This window comes from Salvelinus alpinus, chromosome 25 (genome assembly GCF_045679555.1).
Source record: "Salvelinus alpinus chromosome 25, SLU_Salpinus.1, whole genome shotgun sequence".
NCBI classification, from domain to species: domain Eukaryota; kingdom Metazoa; phylum Chordata; class Actinopteri; order Salmoniformes; family Salmonidae; genus Salvelinus; species Salvelinus alpinus.
In genome coordinates, this window is record NC_092110.1 from 19,858,690 (window position 1) to 19,879,036 (window position 20,347).

The 20,347-nt window shown below is 42.5% G+C and overlaps 1 protein-coding gene and 1 pseudogene across 1 annotated transcript; both read right to left on the reverse strand.

Moving 5' to 3' along the window:
* Nucleotides 1–71: 71 nt before the first annotated feature.
* Nucleotides 72–6,897, reverse strand: noxred1 (NADP-dependent oxidoreductase domain containing 1). The gene is made up of 7 exons (XM_071366058.1): nt 6,829–6,897; nt 6,538–6,705; nt 1,428–1,624; nt 1,159–1,339; nt 842–996; nt 531–729; nt 72–337 (listed from the first exon to the last, which is right to left on the reverse strand). Exons 2-7 carry the CDS (start codon nt 6,693–6,695, stop codon nt 130–132), a joined length of 1,098 nt encoding a protein of 365 aa, XP_071222159.1. The 5' UTR covers nt 6,696–6,705; nt 6,829–6,897; the 3' UTR covers nt 72–129.
* Nucleotides 6,898–7,029: 132 nt separating this feature from the next.
* On the reverse strand, nt 7,030–20,318 carry LOC139553059 (autophagy-related protein 2 homolog B-like; annotated as a pseudogene).
* Nucleotides 20,319–20,347: the final 29 nt, after the last annotated feature.

Genomic DNA, 20,347 nt, shown 5'->3' on the forward strand with positions numbered 1-20,347 from the left:
TCCTATGCCCTGATGATAACCTGAGATTGTTATACATTTTGAAGGGTACATTAATTGATCTGATAAAAATATATACTCAATCCCTTTATTTTATTCTGTTACAGTTTGAGAGTAAATCATCACACAAAATCAGATTTTTTTACAATGACTTGGTGTTATGACAGACAGAGTTCCATCTTTCGGTTTTCCAGTCTCTTTCTTTCCCTTCAGTGGATCCACCATTACTGAATTGTATAGAGCAGAGAGACAACCCTGCATACTGTTATTTCTTGATATGAAGCATGATAATGGTGTCTCCTTAGACTGAACATCAACTAAATTAATCCAGGGGAAAGACCTTGACAACATGGGAGACAAATTAAAAGGTATGGTTAGTTAGCCTAATCATTCATTTGTGTTTAAAAAAAGTATATGTTTGTCTTTCTATTCCTGTGTGTTTGAGTTTCAACACAGGTTACGTTAACTTACATATTTAATTTTTCTCATAAGAAAAACCCTTTGTACAAAATGTGTGCAAAATGAAAACTCACTCATCTGGTGTCAGGGAAGATGCATAGGAGGAATTGACAAAATTATTCAGGATGAATGCCACAGTGCCTGGACCTTTTAACTGGAACAGCTCATTGATCAGCGCAAGAGCTTCAGTGGATCCCACATTTGCCGCGGTGCACATGTTCAAGAGACTGTACAACAACCCAAACAGCCACTTTGGATCCAGACAGAGCCCACCTAAATATGAAAATGTATCAGATATCTTATCTTGTATGTCTCAAAATACCATCAAACATTTACATTTCGTACAGTAAATATGCAGTAAGTGTTCACACCAAGAATTACCTACCTCTCATGGCAAGAGGACAGGATGCATCTATTACTTCTGGGTCTTTCAACGCCGCGGTCACATGACCTCGGGAAAGCCACATGTTGACAGAGTCACAAGCCACAAACTCATACTGTGGTTTGAGAATGAAGCTGTGACCAAGAAGCTGTGCCAATCTTTAAAAAACACAACATAATATAAAATCCAGCGGGTGTTGATGGAGTTATACAAAGATATTAGTTTTTGAGGACATTTTTTGGGGACAATGATTTGAATAGCAGGTAATATTTCTTGCCAATAACACAAGGGTTTTGGAGATTTTTAAAATTTGTTTTTACCTGTTTAAAGGTACGGCAGAGAGGAAGCTGTACACCAGGCAGTGCTTTGGTAGGTGGGATTGGAGCTCTGCACACACCTTGGGTAGGTGAGAGGGAAGACAACAGAGGAACAGCACATCTGCCCAGGCCACCAATCGCTGGTTGTCAAAGTAACACATGATACCCCTCTTCACAAATTCCTCTGTTATTTACAAGATGAAAATATATTACATTCAATACATTGTTATATTTGTAGTTCATGCCATTTGTTCCTTTCATTTTTCAATTACCTAGAGTTTCAGGCCTCCTTGAGGAAATGTTGATTTGTGACGGTTTTAGGCCATTCTTTTCAAGAAGCACTTGGACCAGCTGTTTTCCAATGTGTCCCCCTCCAAGCACACCAACAGTCAGACCTTTTCCTTTTTTAGATACATTTGATGGCAGTAAAACCATATCTATATCTTCAATTTGTCTTGGTAGGCCAATGCTTTCTCAACAAAAAAGAAAATGGATTTTACTGTTAGACTCTCATATATACAGTACCAGACAAAAGTTTGAACACACCTACTCATTCAAAGGTTTTTCTTTATTTTTACTATTTTCTACATTGCAGAATAATAGTGAAGACATCAAAACTATGAAATTACACATATGGAATCAAGTAGTAACCAAAAAAGTGTTAAACAAATCATAATATATTTTAGATTTTTCAAAGTAGCCACCCTTTGTCTTGATGACAGCTTTACAAACTCTTCGCATTCTTTCAACCAGCTTCATGAAGAATGCTTTTCCAACAGTCTTGAAGGAGTTCCCACATATTCTGAGCACTTGTTTGCTGCTTTTCCTACACTCTGCGGTCCAACTCATCCCAAACCATCTCAATTGGGTTGAGGTCGGGTGATTTGGATGCCAGGTCATCTGATGCAGCACTCATCACCCTCCTTCTTGGACAAATAGCCCTTACATAGCATGGAGGTGTGTTGGGTCATTATCCTGTTGAAAAACAAATGATAGTGGCACTAAATGCAAACCAGATGGGATGGCGTATCGCTGCAGAATTCTGTGGTAGCCATGCTGGTTAAGTGTGCCTTGAATTCTAAATAAATCACAGTGTCACCAACAAAGCACCACCACAACATCACACCTCCTCCTCCATGCTTCATGGTGGGAACCACACATGTGGAGATCATCCGTTCACCTACTCTGTCTCTCACGAACACACAGCGGTTGGAATCAAAAATCTCCAATTTGGACTCATCAGACCAAAGGACAGATTTCCGCTGGTCTAATGTCCATTGCTCGTGTTTCTTGGCCCAAGCAAGTCTCTTCTTATTATTGGTGTCCTTTAGTAGTGGTTTATTTGCAACATTCGACCATGAAGACCTGATTCACGCGGTCTCCTCTGAACAGTTGATGTTGAGATGTGTCTATTACTTGAACTCTGTGAAGCATTTATTTGGGCTGGTAACTCTAATGAACTTATCCTCTGCAGTAGAGGTAACTGGCTCTTCCTTTCCTGTAGCGGTCTTCATGAGAGCCAGTTTCATCATAGCGCTTGATGGTTTTTGTGACTGCACTTGAAGAAACTTTAAAAGTTCTTTACATTTTCCAGATTACTTTAAGACATGAAGGTCAGTCAATGATGGACTGCCATTTCTCTTTGCCTATTTGAGGTGTTCTTGCCATAATATGGACTTGGTCTTTTACCAAATAGGGCTATCTTCTGTATACCACACCTACCTTGTCACAATACAACTGATTGGCTCAAAACACATTAAGGAAATAAATTCCACAAAATGAACTTTTAACAAGGCACACTTGTTAATTGAAATGCATTCCAGGTGACTACCTCATGAAGCTGGTTGAGAACACCAAGAGTGTGCAAAGCTGTCATCAAGGCAATGGCTGGCTATTTGAAGAATCTCAAATATAAATATATTTTAATTGGTTTAACACTTTTTTGGTTACATAGTTTCATAGTTTGTGTTCACTATTATTCTACAATGTAGAAAAAAGTTTTACATTTAAAAAAATAAATTAAAAAAACTTGAATGAGTAGGTGTCCAAACTTTTTTTGACTGGTACTGTGTATATATATATATATACACAAGTCGGAAGTTTACATACACCTTAGCCAAATACATTTAAACTCAGTTTGTCACAATTCCTGATATTTAATCCTAGTAACAATTACCTGTCTTAGGTCAGTTAGGATCACCACTATTTTAAGAATGTGAGATGTCAGAATAATAGTAGAGAGAATTATTTCTTTCAGCTTTAATTTCTTTCATCACATTCCCAGTGGGTCAGAAGTTTACATACACTCAATTAGTATTTGGTAGCATTGCCTTTAAATTGTTTAACTTGGGTCAAACGTTTTGAGTAGCCTTCCACAAGCTTCCCACAGTAAGTTGGATAAATGTTGTCATATTCCCTCTGACAGAGCTGGTGTAACTACCTTTAAGCACCAGCTGTCAAAGCAGCTCACAGATTACTGCACCTATACATAGCCCATCTATAATGTAGCCCAAACAACTACCTCTCCCCCTACTGTATTTATTTATTTTGCTTCTTTGCACCCCATTATTTCTATCTCTACTTTGCACATTGTTCCACTGCAAATCTACCATTCCAGTGTTTTACTTGCTATATTGTATTTACTTCGCCACCATGGCCTTTTTTTTGCCTTTACCTCCCTTATCTCACCTCATTTGCTCACATTGTATATAGACTTATTTTTCTACTGTATTATTGACTGTATGTTTGTTTTACTCCATGTGTAACTCTGTGTTGTTGTATGTGTCGAACTGCTTTGCTTTATCTTGGCCAGGTCGCAATTGTAAATGAGAACTTGTTCTCAACTTGCCTACCTGGTTAAATAAAGGTGAAATAAATAAAATAAAAGTAACTGAGCCAGGTTTGTAAGCTGCCTTGCTCGCACACGCTTTTTCAGTTCTGCCAACAAATTTTCTATGGGATTGAGATCAGGGCTTTGTGATGGCCACTCCAATACCTTGACTGTTGGCCTTAAGCCATTTTGCCACAACTTTGGAAGTATGCTTGGGGTCATTGTCCATTTGGAAAACCCATTTAGGACCAAGCTTCAACTTCCTGACTGATGTCTTGAGATGTTGCTTCAATATATCCACATCATTTTCCATCCTCATGATGCCATATATTTTGTGAAGTGCACCAGTCACTCCTGCAGCAAAGCACCCCCACAACATGATGCTGCCACCCCCGTGCTTCATGGTTGGGATGGTGTTCTTCGGCTTGCAAGCGTCCCTCTTTTTCCTCCAAACATAACGATGGTCTTTATGGCCAAACACTTCTATTTTTGTTTCATCAGACCAGAGGATATTTCTCCAAAAAGTATGGTCTTTGTCCCCATGTGCAGTTGCAAACCGTAGTCTGGCTTTTTTTATGGCGGCTTTGGAGCAGTGGCTTCTTCCTTGCTGTGCGGCCTTTCAGGTTATGTCGATATAGGACTCGTTTTACTGATGATAGAGATATTTTTGTGCCCGTTTCCTCCAGCATCTTCACAAGTTCCTTTGCTGTTGTTCTGGGATTGATTTGCACTTTTCACACCAAAGTACGTTTATCTCTAGGAGACAGAACGCGTCTCCTTCCTGAGCGGTATGACGGCTGCGTGGTTCAATGGTGTTTATACTTGCATACTATTGTTTGTACAGATGAGCGTGGTACCTTCAGGCGTTTGGAAATTGCTCCCAAGGATGAACCAGACTTGTGGAGGTCTACAATTTTTTTTCTGAGGTCTTGGCTGATTTCTTTTGATTTTCCCATGATGTCAAGCAAAGAGGCACTGAGTTTGAAGGTAGGCCTTGAAATACATCCACAGGTACACCTCCAATTGACTCAAATTATGTCAATTAGTCTATCAGTCAACTTAGTGTATGTAATCTTCTGACCCACTGGAATTGTGATAGTGAATTATAAGCGAAATAATCTGTCTGTTGGAATTGTTGGAAAAATGACTTGTGTCATGAACAAAGTAGATGTCCTAACCGACTTGCCAAAACTATAGTTTGGTAACAAGAAATCTGTAGAGTGGTTGAAAAACGAGTTTTAATGACTCCAACCTAAGTGTATGTAAACTTCCGACTTCAACTGTGTATATAATATATAATTATTTTTTAAGTAGGCCTAACAAAATGATTGCCTAGACATAGTGGTCGCCAACTGGTCGATCTTCAAGGCATTCATAGTCAATTACCAAATATTTCTGTAGAAAAGCCAACGAACGATAAAGGCTTGCGCTCCTTTTTAAAAATCGTGTTGCGCTGTTGTGGTAGGTGCACTTGATTCAAAAGTCCTGCGCACCGGGTAGAAAAGTGTTCCCATGAAACAAACTCCACCTACCCGACAGACCGGTAAATCTGTGACTAAATTGAGTGCATCTATGCTCTGCCCAATCGGATAGCTCAAATCACCGTGGCTACAGAGCTTCCATGACTACAGCGAGGTTTAATAGGCTACTAGCCTACGTAAGATTTAATAACTTTTAAAACCATGACCACAGAGAGACTGTCAACGAATAGAGCAAAGAGCTTCTGTTTTTATGAGTGAGTTCATGTTTTTATTCAACACTATTACAAAACGCCCTTCTCCGTACTTCCGCTCGGGCTGCAGCTGTAATGAATGAGTAGCTAAGTTTCGATAGCCCTGCGTTTTATTATTATTAGCAGTTCGTAGTGTCGATTTTAATATTAAGGAATATTTAACTTTCTCTGGTCATAGGAACAACATTAATTTGTGCATGAGGCAGATGCGGTGCGACTCGAGTTTCGCCATCAGGTGGAAGACGGTGTCCTCTCTCTCTGGTCAGTCTCACCGGAGGAAAGGAGAGACCAGGGACGGTGAGAGGCGGTTGGGAAAAATCGTTTTGAACGGTCATCCAACTCGGAATTCCAAGTCGGACACTCGGGCATCTTTCTAGAGCTCCGACTTTTCGACCTGAAGATCACCGACGTCGTGATTTGATGTCGTTGACCATCAGATGCAGGTACCATAAGTCCAGTAAAATAAAAAAGCAAATTATTTAAATTCACGCTTCACAGTGCCTCACTGTGCTAAACTTAATTATTTTGGTATCAAAGCTCGAGTTTTGAAATATAATATGGTCTGATTAACAATATTAGCAGGCCAATCATATAGCCAATATGCTGTGATAATGTATTAGGCCTACTACCCAAACCTCATTCTTACAAAACTGTTTGTGTGAGGTTAATGTAAAAAAAAAAGAAGAAAAAAATAAATCTGAGCAGTAGAGCTCAGCATGCTTTTTGACTGCGAAGGTGATCTTGACTCAGACAAGGTTGGTGACCACTGGCCTAGAGTGTTGTACTGTATTGTGTGGTATGTTGTGAGTTTCCAATATACCTCAATGAATACGCAAGTTTGCATAAGAATGCTGCATGTACACATCCACATACAGTCAATCCAGTAGCGCGTGCACGAAGGAATATGAAATCTTTTTCATATTCACTTAATCCACACTCGAAGCCAAGGCTGTTAAGATTTACAGTGAAGTCCAACATCTGAAAAGTTCTGCAGAGTGGAGGATAAAATCAATGTTTCAGTGTTTACTCGACACATTGTATGACATGACAGTGTAATGTTACAATATTGTATCATTATTTACAGAACGATATGCGAGTGCAACAAACTTACCAACTCTGTCCGGTTTGTTGCTTCCCAACTGTTTCTATGGTAACCAACCTGTGGGTGTGTGCTTTTTTTGTTGCCTCCACTGATGCCTACAAACAATATTGCAAACATGGGCATGATATTTAAAGACTAAGTAGCAGACAGCACAAGCGGATGTAGGGAAAAGTATAGTGACATTTATGTGAAATATAGATGGACACAGACTGCTTCTCAATTTTATATTTATAAAATGTCAATTTAAACATGACCCCAAAAAATTGCTTCATAGACAATTGTGCCACAGAACAGTAGCCTGCAATGCTCGTATAATGTATTTCAGAGTCACTAAACAGCCATAATCAGCAAAAAGTCTAACACCCCCATTTTACTGTAACTGAAAATGCAGATCTATATATTTTAACCACAACACATTACACAATACTGAGAATGTCTTTTAGTATTCTGTCTGCAAGAAATGTTACATAGAATAGTTAGTTATGAAGCCCACACATATACATGGTACACTGTACAAAATGTTAGGGGACATACACTTCAATAGCTTACAGCATCCCGTTGAGATTAGTGTTATTTGACACAAATTAGGATAAGCGAATGTTGAATATGACAAACTACAGACGTGCTGTACTCATCTCTTTCTGACACCACTCCTCATCTCTGTCCCATGTTAGGATATGATGCACTACTGTTACCATTATGGAAAGATTCTCAACATTCAAAAAAAGCCAGTCCTATCCTATAGCCAAGGTAATCAATTATGATCTACAGTATGGCACAGTGACCTCTGACTCTGCACACTAGCTGCTCCTACGAGTCCCTCTGTCTAACATATGGTAGTACAACAGTATGATATTACCATGAAGGCACTGCAAGAGAAAATGTGATATAAAAGGTAACACAAGCTGATTCACACTAGCTCCAACCGCCACAAGTCTAATTGTGTTTCATTTACACCAGCGCTGACTTTTCAGCGACACTCCATTTTACCTCAAAATAATTACATCTGCAGAGCCAGATCCTTCCAGCTTGTAATACTCATTGGGCCTTGCAACAGTTGAGGGAGTGTTTTCTTTGAAGGAAAATACACTGCCCTCTGATTCTGAACAACTATCAGTTCAGTAATTGGAAAGCCGTCGGCCATCACTCCTCCCCTTGCCGCCATTTCTGGGATTCTTCCTGGCGTGCATCTGGGTGAATCTGGTTCCTCATGCCCCCCAGCACGTTGAAGGTGGCCTCGGTGGCCATGACGATAGGCTTGACCACAGGTGGGGGGAGCTGTCGAAGGACCCCATCCACTGCCCCGGTCAACCCACGCTGCTCGTGCTCACGCATGGCCGTGTCATAGATGGTCAGAGCAGTGTCCGTGATTCCCTGTGGGGAATACAAATATTGAACATGATTTATTACAGATCTCAATCCAATTGAGCTGTGGGATGAGACAGAACAAGCAAGTCGGAGTGGAGATCCGCTACCAGCCAACTTGACAACTGTGGAAAGCATTGGAGTCAACATGGGCCAGCATCCCTGTGGAACACTTTCAACACCTTGTAGAGTCCATGCCTCAACAAATTGAGGCTGTTCTGAGGGAAAAAGGGGGTGCAACTCAATATCAGGAAGGTGTTCCTAATGTTTTCTACACTCAGTGTATGTATAACAATAGTCTTTAGGTTGAACCAAAAGCTTAGACTCATTTCCATTGTGGACCAATTGGCCAAAACAAGCATGACCTTAGTCATAATATATTGTGTGGTTCTGAGAGGCATAGACAGAATCTTCTTACAAAAAACAGTTAGTAATTTCAGGAACAGGAAAAATACTGTCTGATTAATAGGTAAATACATTACAGTGCTTCAACACCAGTTTTATCAACTTACACATGTCCTACTTACCCAACTGTACCAGCGAGTGGATAGGTCCCACGCCACCCAACAGTCCTGGCAGCTGGTTCTTTTTGATGTCATTCAGCCACTCATTTATTGCATAGGAAAAGAGCTTATCCACTCTCAACAGTCTGGAAGAAAACCAAGAATGTTCTTATGGTTTCTGCATACTGTATTCTTTATACTAGACAATGGATTGTGTGTCATCATTTAACACCAGGAATAACCCAATTAAGTGTTGGTATGTCCTGTCATAACAAATCATACGAATATGAAGGGACTGTACTGATTAAACCTACCCTTGTCTGTAGTATAATCTCCTTAGTTTCAGCTCGGAGCAATTCAACTGTGTCAACCCAATCACAATCCCAGCAAATGTTCCCAGAAACAGAGGAGCAGTGCAAGAAACATGAGCATGTACTACTGTGAGAGTAAGAAATGCACATTCTTCATAAATGGAGCTTCTGCATTTGAATACTGTACATCATCGGCGCTTGTTAACTAAAATATTGCACAGTATGTAGGCTGCACAACACCAGTTGTCAAGTCTGTCAACACTGGAATCCCTGATTTACAAAACTGAATGTGTTTGTATACAGTATGTTTTTAGAAATTGTTAAAACATACTTGCTCCATTGAAACGTGTTTTCCATGGTAATCCAGACGAATAGGAACTTCAGAGGTAAACCAAAACTCTGAGGGAAATCAAACAAATATTTCATAATTTGCTAGCAAAACTCAAACACTTAATTATTTGTGTGTAGAACACATATAGTAAGATGAAGATAAGTTATGCCTTAACCCAAATGACATCAGGTGCCTGTCCACCTCTACAGAGTAAGGGACACCTACCTGAAGAAGATGGGCTGGTCAGTGAAGGATGATGCAGTGGCAGCCTCGGCTTCCCCAGTGTCGCTGTTAATGGATAAGGTGAGGCCGTTGATGCGGCTCTGGGCAGGCACAGAGATGATGGGCGCAGAGTCCTGGCTCCCACCTCCATGCTTAGTGAAGCTGCAGGACACCTCTGGGGCAGATGGCTTCTTCATTGAAACGCACAGGGCTGCAGACCAACAAATGCATCATTGAGGGTCAACATTTTGCTCGGATACAAATCATGAAATAACCTATGATTAAAATCTACTCAATATGCTACATTGTTCATAATGTACAAGCCTCTAGCCAAGGATATTTTACCTTCTTGATCAGGTGGAGAGAATATCTCAACTTCAGCAGCAAGGTTGGAAAAGAAGTCTTTCAAGAAAAACAATGCATCCTACAAGAAAATAAAAAAGCCAGGGGTAATTTCAAAGGGATCAATAGTATAACTGAAAATGTGTTAAATGAGAGCATATGAAAGCATTACATTTCTATGGCTTGAAATCTTTTGGAAACCTCAGAAAGAGGTATGATTAACTGGATAAAACCAGCACGTTTATCTCTGGCTCACCTGGTCGATGTTGAGACGAAGGGGCATGAGTGAGACTCGCAGAGAGCATTCCAGGGGTGCTTGACCTGTCTCTGGACACATGTGCAGAGCCCGAACTGTTAGCTGCAAGAAAACAAACAAAAATATATAATATTTAGCAAACGCTTTTATCCAAAGTGACTTACAGTCAAGTGTGCATACATTTTAAAGTATGAGTGGTTCTGGGATTAAAACCCACTATCCTGGCGTTGCTGTAGCCATGCTCTACCAACTGAGCTACAGAGAACCACAGAGAACACATTCAGCATAAACATACATGCCTTAACCACTATTATGTCTTTAATGTGACCACAATCACATGGACATTACTCTACATCAATCAAATTTATTTATAAAGCCCTTCTTACATCAGCTGATGTCACAAAGTGCTGTACAGAAACCCAGCCTAACACCCCAAACAGCAATCAATGCAGGTGTAGAAGCACATTGGCTAGGAAAAAGTCCCTAGAAAGGCCAGAACCTAGGAAGAAACCTAGAGAGGTTCCAGGCAATGAGGGGTGGCCAATCCTCTTCTGGCTGTGCCGGGTGGAGATTATAACAGAACATGGTCAAGATGTTCAAATGTTCATAGATGACCAGCAGGGTCAAATAATAATAATCACAGTGGTTGTCGAGGGTGCAACAGGTCAGCACCTCAGGAGTAAATGTCAGTTGGCTTTTCATAGCCAATCATTCTCTCTATATGCATAATGTCTCTCACCATGTTGGAGTGGGCAGTGCGGGGCATCTCCTTGCTGGAGTAGAGGTACAGGAACTTGTTCATCTGGGAGGGGGCCAGTCTGTCTCTGATCTCCAGGTCCTGGATGATGAACACCTGCCGGGACTTAGGCTGAGGCCACTGAGGCCTGGGGGTAGACTTCATGCTGGAACCGCACCTGGGAAAAGAGCAAGAGGTCCTCAACTCTAGCTTCATACTAAAGGATGCACTTATCATCCCATTTGGCATACATAGCCTACATGTTGTATTGTTACAGGAGAGGGCTTGTGAAGTCCTCTTACCTTGCTGAGCTGGATCTCCATCAGGACGTCAAGGTTCCTGCCCCGTCCTCCACCCCTGCTCTGTCTGACTGGGGTCTGGGAGGGGGAGCTGTGTGGGGTACACCTTCAACATAACCCAAACATTAACAGAGGACACTTGATCATCTGTTGCACCTTTTCACCATTACTCTACATCCTTTTTTCATCTTGTCATTTGACACAATTTCAGTTCAATCACATCTCCTTGTATTGTTGTTGTAATAAAGAACAGTTGAACAGTCCAAAGCACAAACACACTCACCCCCGACTTCTAGCGGGAGAGGAGGTGAATGTGGCACTCCCAAAGTCCTTCCCTCCGTAGAGGTGCCAGATGAGTGATCTTCCTGATGAGGTAGCGCACCTCTGGGACGGGGAACTTCAGGGCTCCCCTGCTGGAGTCCCTGCTGTCCAGGGGCTGGCCAAAGTGGTTGTCTTTGATCTCAATGGAGTCTGGGATCAACTTATTCACCACTGGCTCCTCGTCCCGATCCTGAGGCAATAAACACACCTTTCACACCAATGCAATAGACAGACTAAATGTACTAGTTATCCAACATGCTGAGTAAGTAACTGTATAAGATGCGTGCTCTTACGTCTGTTCTGGAGCCCGGGGTCTCTAGAATAAAGAAGTCGTCGTTCTCTGTGGCCAGGTTAGGGGCAGCTGTGATGAGGGGGGAGTGGACGTGAGGTACATGGGGCTCGGCTCCTGCGGCAGATTCCCGCTCTCGTCCGCTCTCGTGCCTCCATGGCCTCACTCATCAGGTCCTGCAGCATCTGCTGCTCAGCCTCAGGGAGAAGAGGAGCCTGGGAAGGGGGCCGGCTTGGAGCCTCCGGCTGGCCAGACATAAACAACATTTTAACTCAGCAGACAGCAGAGTCCATATCCTCACTACAGTATTTAGAATCACAGTTCAGACTGTTCTACTCTCTCAAAAGAGTTTGATATACTGTAATTGTAATGGCTTTGTTGTGTCAAATGTGCCTCACAATATACAGATACAACAAATTCTCCACTGACCATTCACTGCTCATCACTCAAGGCTATGATGAGTCATAAATGTATCTGAGGGGTATAAAAGCTGACCTTTGCGCTCTGCTTGGAGCTGGTGCGCTTGGCCTCTGGCCCAGGAGGGGGCAGTAGGTCTCCATAGCTGGCCACGTACTGGATGAGGTTCATCAGAGCAGCACAGGAGTCTGAACACGTTCTGATGTGGATGACATCACTGGAACAGCGCAGCTCAAATCTGGGCTCAGTCTGTCAAAAGACACAGTGAGAAGAATGGCTCAACGGTGACGTCTTGTTGTTGGAAATAGGTTTATCATAGATCAACAGAGTTTGTCAGCTCTTACCAATTCTCTGTCCACTCCAGGTTTGACCGCAGTGCTCCTCAGCTCTAATGTTCCCATGTCTACCACCTGCACAGTCTGGGCGATAACGCACATGGGTTACTGGTCAGAGCGTCTAAAGGATCTTTGACAATCAAATTGAAAATGTAACAGAAATCGTCTCACCTCGCAATAGATTTACAGAGACGGCATTGCTCTTGTCAGAGAGGAACAAAGCTGCTTCATCCAAAATGATCCTAGAAACAACACAAAATACAGAAACATCCAGTGATACGCCACTGCTGATTTTATTTCAATGACATGACCAGTGCTGCAACAGTACCTGAGAGAGGAGGATGAGTGGTCTAAGGAGACACTGCTGGAGATGCTGAATGTCTCCACTACCATCAGAGACCTGAGTGGGAGATACAGGGGTCTGCAGAGGGAATATAGCATGTTAAAATACAAACACTGAATACATAGAAAATACAGATGAATTAAGTCATGAACGTGACATACAGTACATTCGGTAAGTATTTCAGACCCCTTGACTTCTTCCACATTTTGTTACATTGCAGCCTTATTCTAAAAATAATTAAATAGTTTTCCCCCTCAATCTACACACAATACCCCATAGCGACAAAGCAAAAACAGGTTTGTTTTAAATATTAGCAAATTTATTAGAAATATTAAACTGAAATATGACATTTACATAAGGATTCAGACCCTTTACTCAGTACTTTGTTGAAGCACCTTTGGCAGTGATTATAGCCTTGTCTTCTTGGGTATGACACTACAAGCTTGGCACACCTGTATTTGGGCAGTCTCTCCCATTCTTCTCTGCAGATCGGATGGGGAGCGTCGCTGCACAAATATTTTCAGGTCTCTGCAGAGATGTTCGATCAAGTTCAAGTCTGGGCTCGGGCTGGGCCACTCAAGGACATTCAGAGACTTGTCCCGAAGCCACTCCTGCATTGTCTTGGCTGTGTGCGTAGGGTCGTTGTCCTGTTGGAAGGTGTTCTGGAGCACGTTTTCATTATGGATCTGTCTGTACTTTGCTCCATTCATCTATCCCTCGATCCTGACTAGTGTCCCAGTTCCTAACACTGACAAACATCCCCACAGCATGATGCTGCCACCACCATCCTTCACCGTAGGGATGGTGCCTGGTTTCCTCCAGACGTGACGCTTGGCATTCAGGCCAAAGGGTTTAATCTTGGTTTCATCAGACCAGAGAATCTTGTTTCTCATGGTCTGAGAGTCCTTTAGGTGACTTTTGGCAAACTCAAGCGGGCTGTCATGTGCTTTTTACTGAAGAGAAAGGCCTGATTGGTGGAATGCTGCAGAGATGGTTGTCCTTCTGGAAAGTAATTTCCACAGAGGAAGCTCCGTCAGAGTGACCATCGGGTCTTGGCCACTTCCCTGACCAAGGCCCTTCTCCCCCGATTGCGTAGTTCGGCCCGGCGGCCAGCTCTTGGAAGAGTCTTGGTGGTTCCAAACTTCTCACATTTAAAAATGACGGAGGCCACTGTGTTGTTGGGGACATTCAATGCTGCAGAAATGTTTTGGTACCATTCCCCAGAGCTGTGCCTCGACACAATCCTGTATTGGAACTCTGCGGACAATTCCTTCGACCTCGTGGCTTGGTTTTTGCTCTGACATGCACTGTCAACTGTGGGACTTTATATAGACAGGTGTGTGCCTTCTCAAACCATGTCCAATCAATTGAATTTACCACAGGTGAACTCCAATCAAGTTGTAGAAACATCTCAAGGATGATAAATGGAAACAGGATGCACCTGAGCTCAATTTCGAGTCTTAAAGCAAAGTGTCTGAATACTTATATAAATAAAGTATTTCTGCTTTTTATTTTTAATATATTTACTACTTTTTTTTACTTTCGCTTTGTCATTATGGGGTACTCTATGTAGATTGAGGAAGAAAATATGGCTGTAACGTAACAAAATTAGGAAAAAGGCAAGGCTTCTGAATACTTTCTGAATGCATTGTAGTCAGTCAACAGCACCTGTAATCTAGTGAGCAGCTTCACAGGTGGAGATGAAGGGTGGTGACTGAGGCAGGGGGGGGTGTAACCCAACACAGGCTCATCAGACACATTCAGGAAGTCTACGATCTGTTACACACAACCAAGAAACACTGATCAGTCAGGAGTATGGTTCATCTGTTCAAAGGGATGCTTAAGATATGATTAAGATAAGTTGTGGCGTTGAACTGTACACAAACAACACCTTGGATTAACAGGTGTTGAGTTTACCTGGTCATACCAGCCCAGTTTGGGGGGAACCACTCGGTGCTGGAGTGTGGCCCCTTTCATTCCCACTGCAATCAGGAAGTCCTGCAGAGGAAACCCAGACCAACAGTGAGGAAATATAGTTGAAGTCGGAAGTTTACATACACTTAGGTTGGAGTCATTAAAACTCGTTTTTCTACCACTCCACAACTTTCTTGTTAACAAACTATAGTTTTGGCAAGTCGGTTAGGACATCTACTTTGTGCATGGCACAAGTCATTTTTCCAACAATTGTTTACAGTCAGATTATTTCACTGTATCACAATTCCAGTGCGTCAGAAGTTTACATACACTAAGTTGACTGTGCCTTTAAACAGCTTGGAAAATTCCAGAAGATGATGTCATGGCTTTAGAAGCTTCTGATAGGCTAATTGACATAATTTGAGTCAATTAGAGGTGTACCTGTGGATGTATTTCAAGGCCTACCTTCAAACTCAGTGCCTCTTTGCTTGACATCATGTGAAAATCAAAAGAAAGGCCCTAAAAATTGCTTGAAGTTCCTTGGTGTCCACATCACCAACAAACTAACATGGTCCAAGCACACCAAGACAGTCGTGAAGAGGGTACAACAAAATATCTATTCCCCCTCAGGAGACTGAAAAGATTTGGCATGGGTCCTCAGATCCTCAGAAGGTTTTACAGCTGCACCATCGAGAGCATCCTGATGGGTTGCATCACCACCTGGTATGGCAACTGCTCGGCCTCCGACCGCAAGGCACTACAGAGGGTAGTGCGAACGGCCCAGTACATCACTGGGGCCAAGCTTCTTGCCATCCAGGACCTCTATACCAGGCGGTGTCAGGGGAAGACCCTAAAAATGATCAACGACTCCAGCCACCCTAGTCATAGACTGTTCTCTCTGCTACTGCACGGCAAGCGGTACCGGAGCGCCAAGTCTAGGTCCAAGAGGCTTCTAAACAGCTTCTACCCCCAAGCCATAAGACTCCAGAACATCTAGTCAAATGGCTACCCAGACTATTTGCATTGCCCCCACCCCCTCTTTACACCACTGCTACGCTCTATTGTCATCTATGCATAGTCACTTTAATAACTCTACCTACATGTACACACTACCTCAAATAACCGGTGCCCCCGCACATTGACTCTGTACCGGTACCCCCCCCTGTATATAGTCTCGCTATTGTTATTTCACTGCTGCTCTTTAATTACTTGTTACTTTTATCTCTTATTCTTAAATGTTTGTTTTTTTTAAACTGCATTGTTGGTTAGGGGCTCGTAAGTAAGCATTTCACTAAGGTCTACACCGGTTGTATTCGGCGCATGTGACTAATAAAATTTGATTTGACATATGCAAAATGGGGTTGAATCAGTCAAGTTACTAAGGAGGTAAAGGAGATTCAAAAATATTAACAGACAATGTCAATAAGATCACCCGAGGTGGTCGTAGGGGCAGGCTTCATCAAAAGCTGCCCTAAACTGGATGAATCCGTCTGCAGGGAGCTGGTGAGAACAGACCATCCTAAAGAAATCAGCAGCCATGAGGGACAGGGGGCTGGGGGCAGCATCCGGCAGGGGGTCAATGTGGAGAACACATACAGCCAGGTTCCCCAGTGTCAGCCTGAAGACCAGCTCTGGCCTGGACTCATCACTGTGCGCTTTGGTTGGGTGGGCTGACACACAGAACAAAATGTGTGAATTAATGACTTGTAAACATAAACACTACCATGACATTTCTGTTTTCTCCGGCGTCAAACAATGTTAGATTAAGATGTTACTGTCTTAAGAACTGAATAGGAATACTGACTCAAACAGCTTTCTTCCTTTAAAAAATAATGTTTGTCTGCTCAATTTATTCTAAATGGTAGTGAGTGAGAGTGCATGATGCTGGTTCTTAGACTGCGTTCACACAGGCAGCCCAATTCTGATCTTTTTTCCACAGATTTTTCTTTTGACCAATCACATCAGATCTTTCACATCAGCTCTTTTTCAGAGCTGATCTGATTGGTCAGAACAGCAATTAGTGAAAAAAAACATCACAATTGGGCTGCCTGTGTGAATGCAGTATTACAGGTCTGTCTCAGCAGTTTGTGTTGGAGTGGTGAGTCCCGTGTCAGGAATGGGCTTTCTTGGGACTGCTTCTCCTAAAGTCTGGGCACGTCCAGGTAATCGTTCCAGAGGATCTTAGTACATTTCTTTGTTCTTTTGTCCTCTATGTTACAATCCCCATACCATTAGGTTAGGTTATGAGGCATACCGTGGTATTGCCAGTAGACTCTCCTAGGGAGGGGGAGTAGTTACTGTTGAGTGACAGGTCCAAGTCCACAGTGGGAGGTTCCCCCAGGGGAGGGAGGGATGACAGGCTATGAGACATGTCCATGTCAGTCATGGAGAAGAAGACATCCTCTGTGCCAACAACAAAGAAGCTAGATCAAACAATTGTTAATGATATCAAGATATGGGCCTACAAAAACAAAAAGCTCAATCCAAATCACCAGGTTATTAAACATAGTAGGTGCGGGTAACAGTTCATCCGAACCTCGGCTGGACACAGTTCTGGTGGTCTGGCTCACAAAGAGGTCAGGGTCGGACTCCTTCTTCAGGCAGCGATTTAGCTCCATATGGAGCCGATACTCATCCTCCTGCTGCATGGGACGGTTCCTCTTGTCCTTCCCCCAATCCGGCCCAGCTTCGCACACAAAAGCAGACGATTTTAGTGTTTCACTCACCAACGTCTGACGCGGCTCCTTTTAAGATATCATCATTCAATTACCATAATTAAACCAACCTGAGCCTGAAAAAACTCCAAACATGTCCAAGAGTAGGTGAACTTTCCGTGGAGATAGCAGCACGATCATTTTGCTTATATGTCCATCAACATCCAACTGAAAAACAAAAATACTGTTGTAAAGACCCAAGACAATAGACATTTTGTGCATTTCAGTGTGTCCAAGTTTCACAGTTGCTGTGCCATTTCAATCATGTGAGGATGCTGTACTAACCTTTGCTCCAGGCATGGTTTGGTTCTGTTTCAGGACAAGGGACAGTTCAATTCTGCCACTAAGGTGACCAATCTGCATGGGTTTAAAGAGTGTTGCTGAGGAAACAGGCTCTGTGAACTGGGGGTGTGGCTCACAGATGATTCTAGTGTTCCAGCTGGGGGATAGCTTGGCCTCTGTCTCCTGGGGGGGGTGCAAAAAGGGGGTGCGTTAGTATATGTTCTCTATATGTTCTCTATGCTTCCAAACTACACAGAGGATTATTTTAATGTACTCACTGTTGGGGTGGGTGAGGACTTGAAGCCGGCTCTGGCCGCCTCTGAGAACTCGTCCCAGAAGACGGTGACTCCCTCCAGCTGCAAGTTTTTATGTGCAAATGTGGTGAGTTGGTGCACATTTACGCTGAAGCTCTCACCAGTCTCATCACAGTAAACAATCCTGAACAACACAACACAGATAAGGATGTAAGAGCTCATGTAGTGTAAATGTATTAAATGCTAAATAAAATCAGAAATACCTAAGTTAAAGGTATTGGGCACTACTTCAAGATAAATGTGCAAGTAGTTCCCTACTTGTAACCTCAACTTACTTGTTGATGCGCAACTCAAGACTGATTCCTGTTTTGGAATTTTCTGGAAAATGTTCGATTCTGATAACAGTGTCCAAAAAAGTAACCTTGACCCTTCTCAGAACTAAAGAAATGACAAAGAAGACATTGTTATCAATCCTCTGATGCTTGGAAAGAAAGCCCACTCAAGTGTTGTTGTATGGTAATGATCTACCACACCCATCTCTATGGTCTCTGCAAACTTCTCCAATCCCTCCTATGGCTGGAAGCTCTCCCCCAAGTCATCTGTTAGTCTCTGGCTCAGACACTCTTTGGCAAGCTGCATGCTGCTCGTCATGAAGCTGGACCAATACATGGGTTCCATACCTGAGGCTAGTGGCACACAAGGGTCAACATTGTCAACATGGTTTATTTATCTGTAGTCGATGTGGAATCGCTAGCTAGTTAGCTGTGTGTGCACAAGTAGCAGCCATAATGCAATGATGATGATGAAGAGACAAACAGAGATGGAGGTGATTGAGGTGTCCCCTCACCCATACGTGGTCTGGGTCTGAACACCATCTCCAACCCCTTGACCTCCAGGGCACAGTTCTCCTGCAGCAGGGACGCCCATGGTACGGTCAGAGAGATGGTCTGGATGAAGCCCTCTATTACCTCGAAGGGGGCATCCACTGACTCAAGGATCTCATTTAAAGACTGAGGGGGGACAAAAAGCTCTCAGGCAAAGGTACACTGTCAGTATGTATGTCAATACAAATCCCATTACCGGTATTAATATTTGCTTAGCTACATAAAAGGTTGAATTTACCCACTTGTCCAATGGCACTTGTGCCAGTGATCCAGTTCCTTGATAGAGGTCTAAACTTAGCTGATCTAAGCTCAGCTTCTCTTGTAGGAAATTGCCCAAATACCGATGCAAAAGGTATCTGCATGCCCGCTTCTTTATAGATTCAGAAAATGGCCAAGGCATGTTTGATCTGATTAATTGTGGTGGCTTCCAAATGGCTGTTGAATTCAGTATTCAACAAATATGTTGTATGGAGAAAAAGGATGTTGGATAACTATATATTTCTCTTCAAATAATTTAGCATTGGCAGTATCAGTCTTGTCATTCTGAAGACTTCCAAAAGACAGGAAAACATCCTTTACACACAGGGAGGAGATATGTGGCAATAATTTCAACTTCAGTTTACTGTACCTGCCAATGAGATGGAACATAACATTGAAACTCTCAACTATACATTTGATCACCACACTAGATGACAAGTTATTCAGTACCAGTAAGTTACCATGTATAGTAGCAATATTATTGTCACTCCTAGGAGAGGTAGACAGCATTACTGTTAGTAGCTGCATGTTAGGTACACCACCCTCACCCTTAATTCTAAGATTCGGGCTAAAATCTAAACCGAATGGGTGGCATTATCAGCTAGCTAGCCAAAACTGTCTCTGGCATCACGTCATTGCTTGCTAACGCCGGGTGTCTGCTCACTTGATAATCCTGTCCATACCGCTAACTGAAAAAATCCGACATCTAGGTTTCTTTTAATGGTTTGACAATACTGCTAGCCCCAAAATAATCTTACAGTTTGATATCAAGGATGTAGTTAGTACGACAAGCTTGGAGGGTATGTCAATGGCTATAAAATTAAATCCCCACAGCATCGATTTATTGTTTCTCGTCTGGGATTGTTTATTAGTTAGCACCGAGCTAGCATGAACCTCTTTAACATCTTGAATATAGCTCAACTGACATGGTAAGGCAGTATGTTACATGTCATATAATGGGTTCTATATAGCAATTTAATCACAGAATAGCTTTAATTTCTCACGTTCTGTATGAATTGTTTACAAACAATTTCATGACTCCGCAACGTTGACGCTTTCCACGTTCCACTGTACGTAAAAAGACAGACGGAAGTACACATTCAAACTCCACCCCCCTTCTGCGTAAATCAACTAAAAGTGTTTACTGCGCAT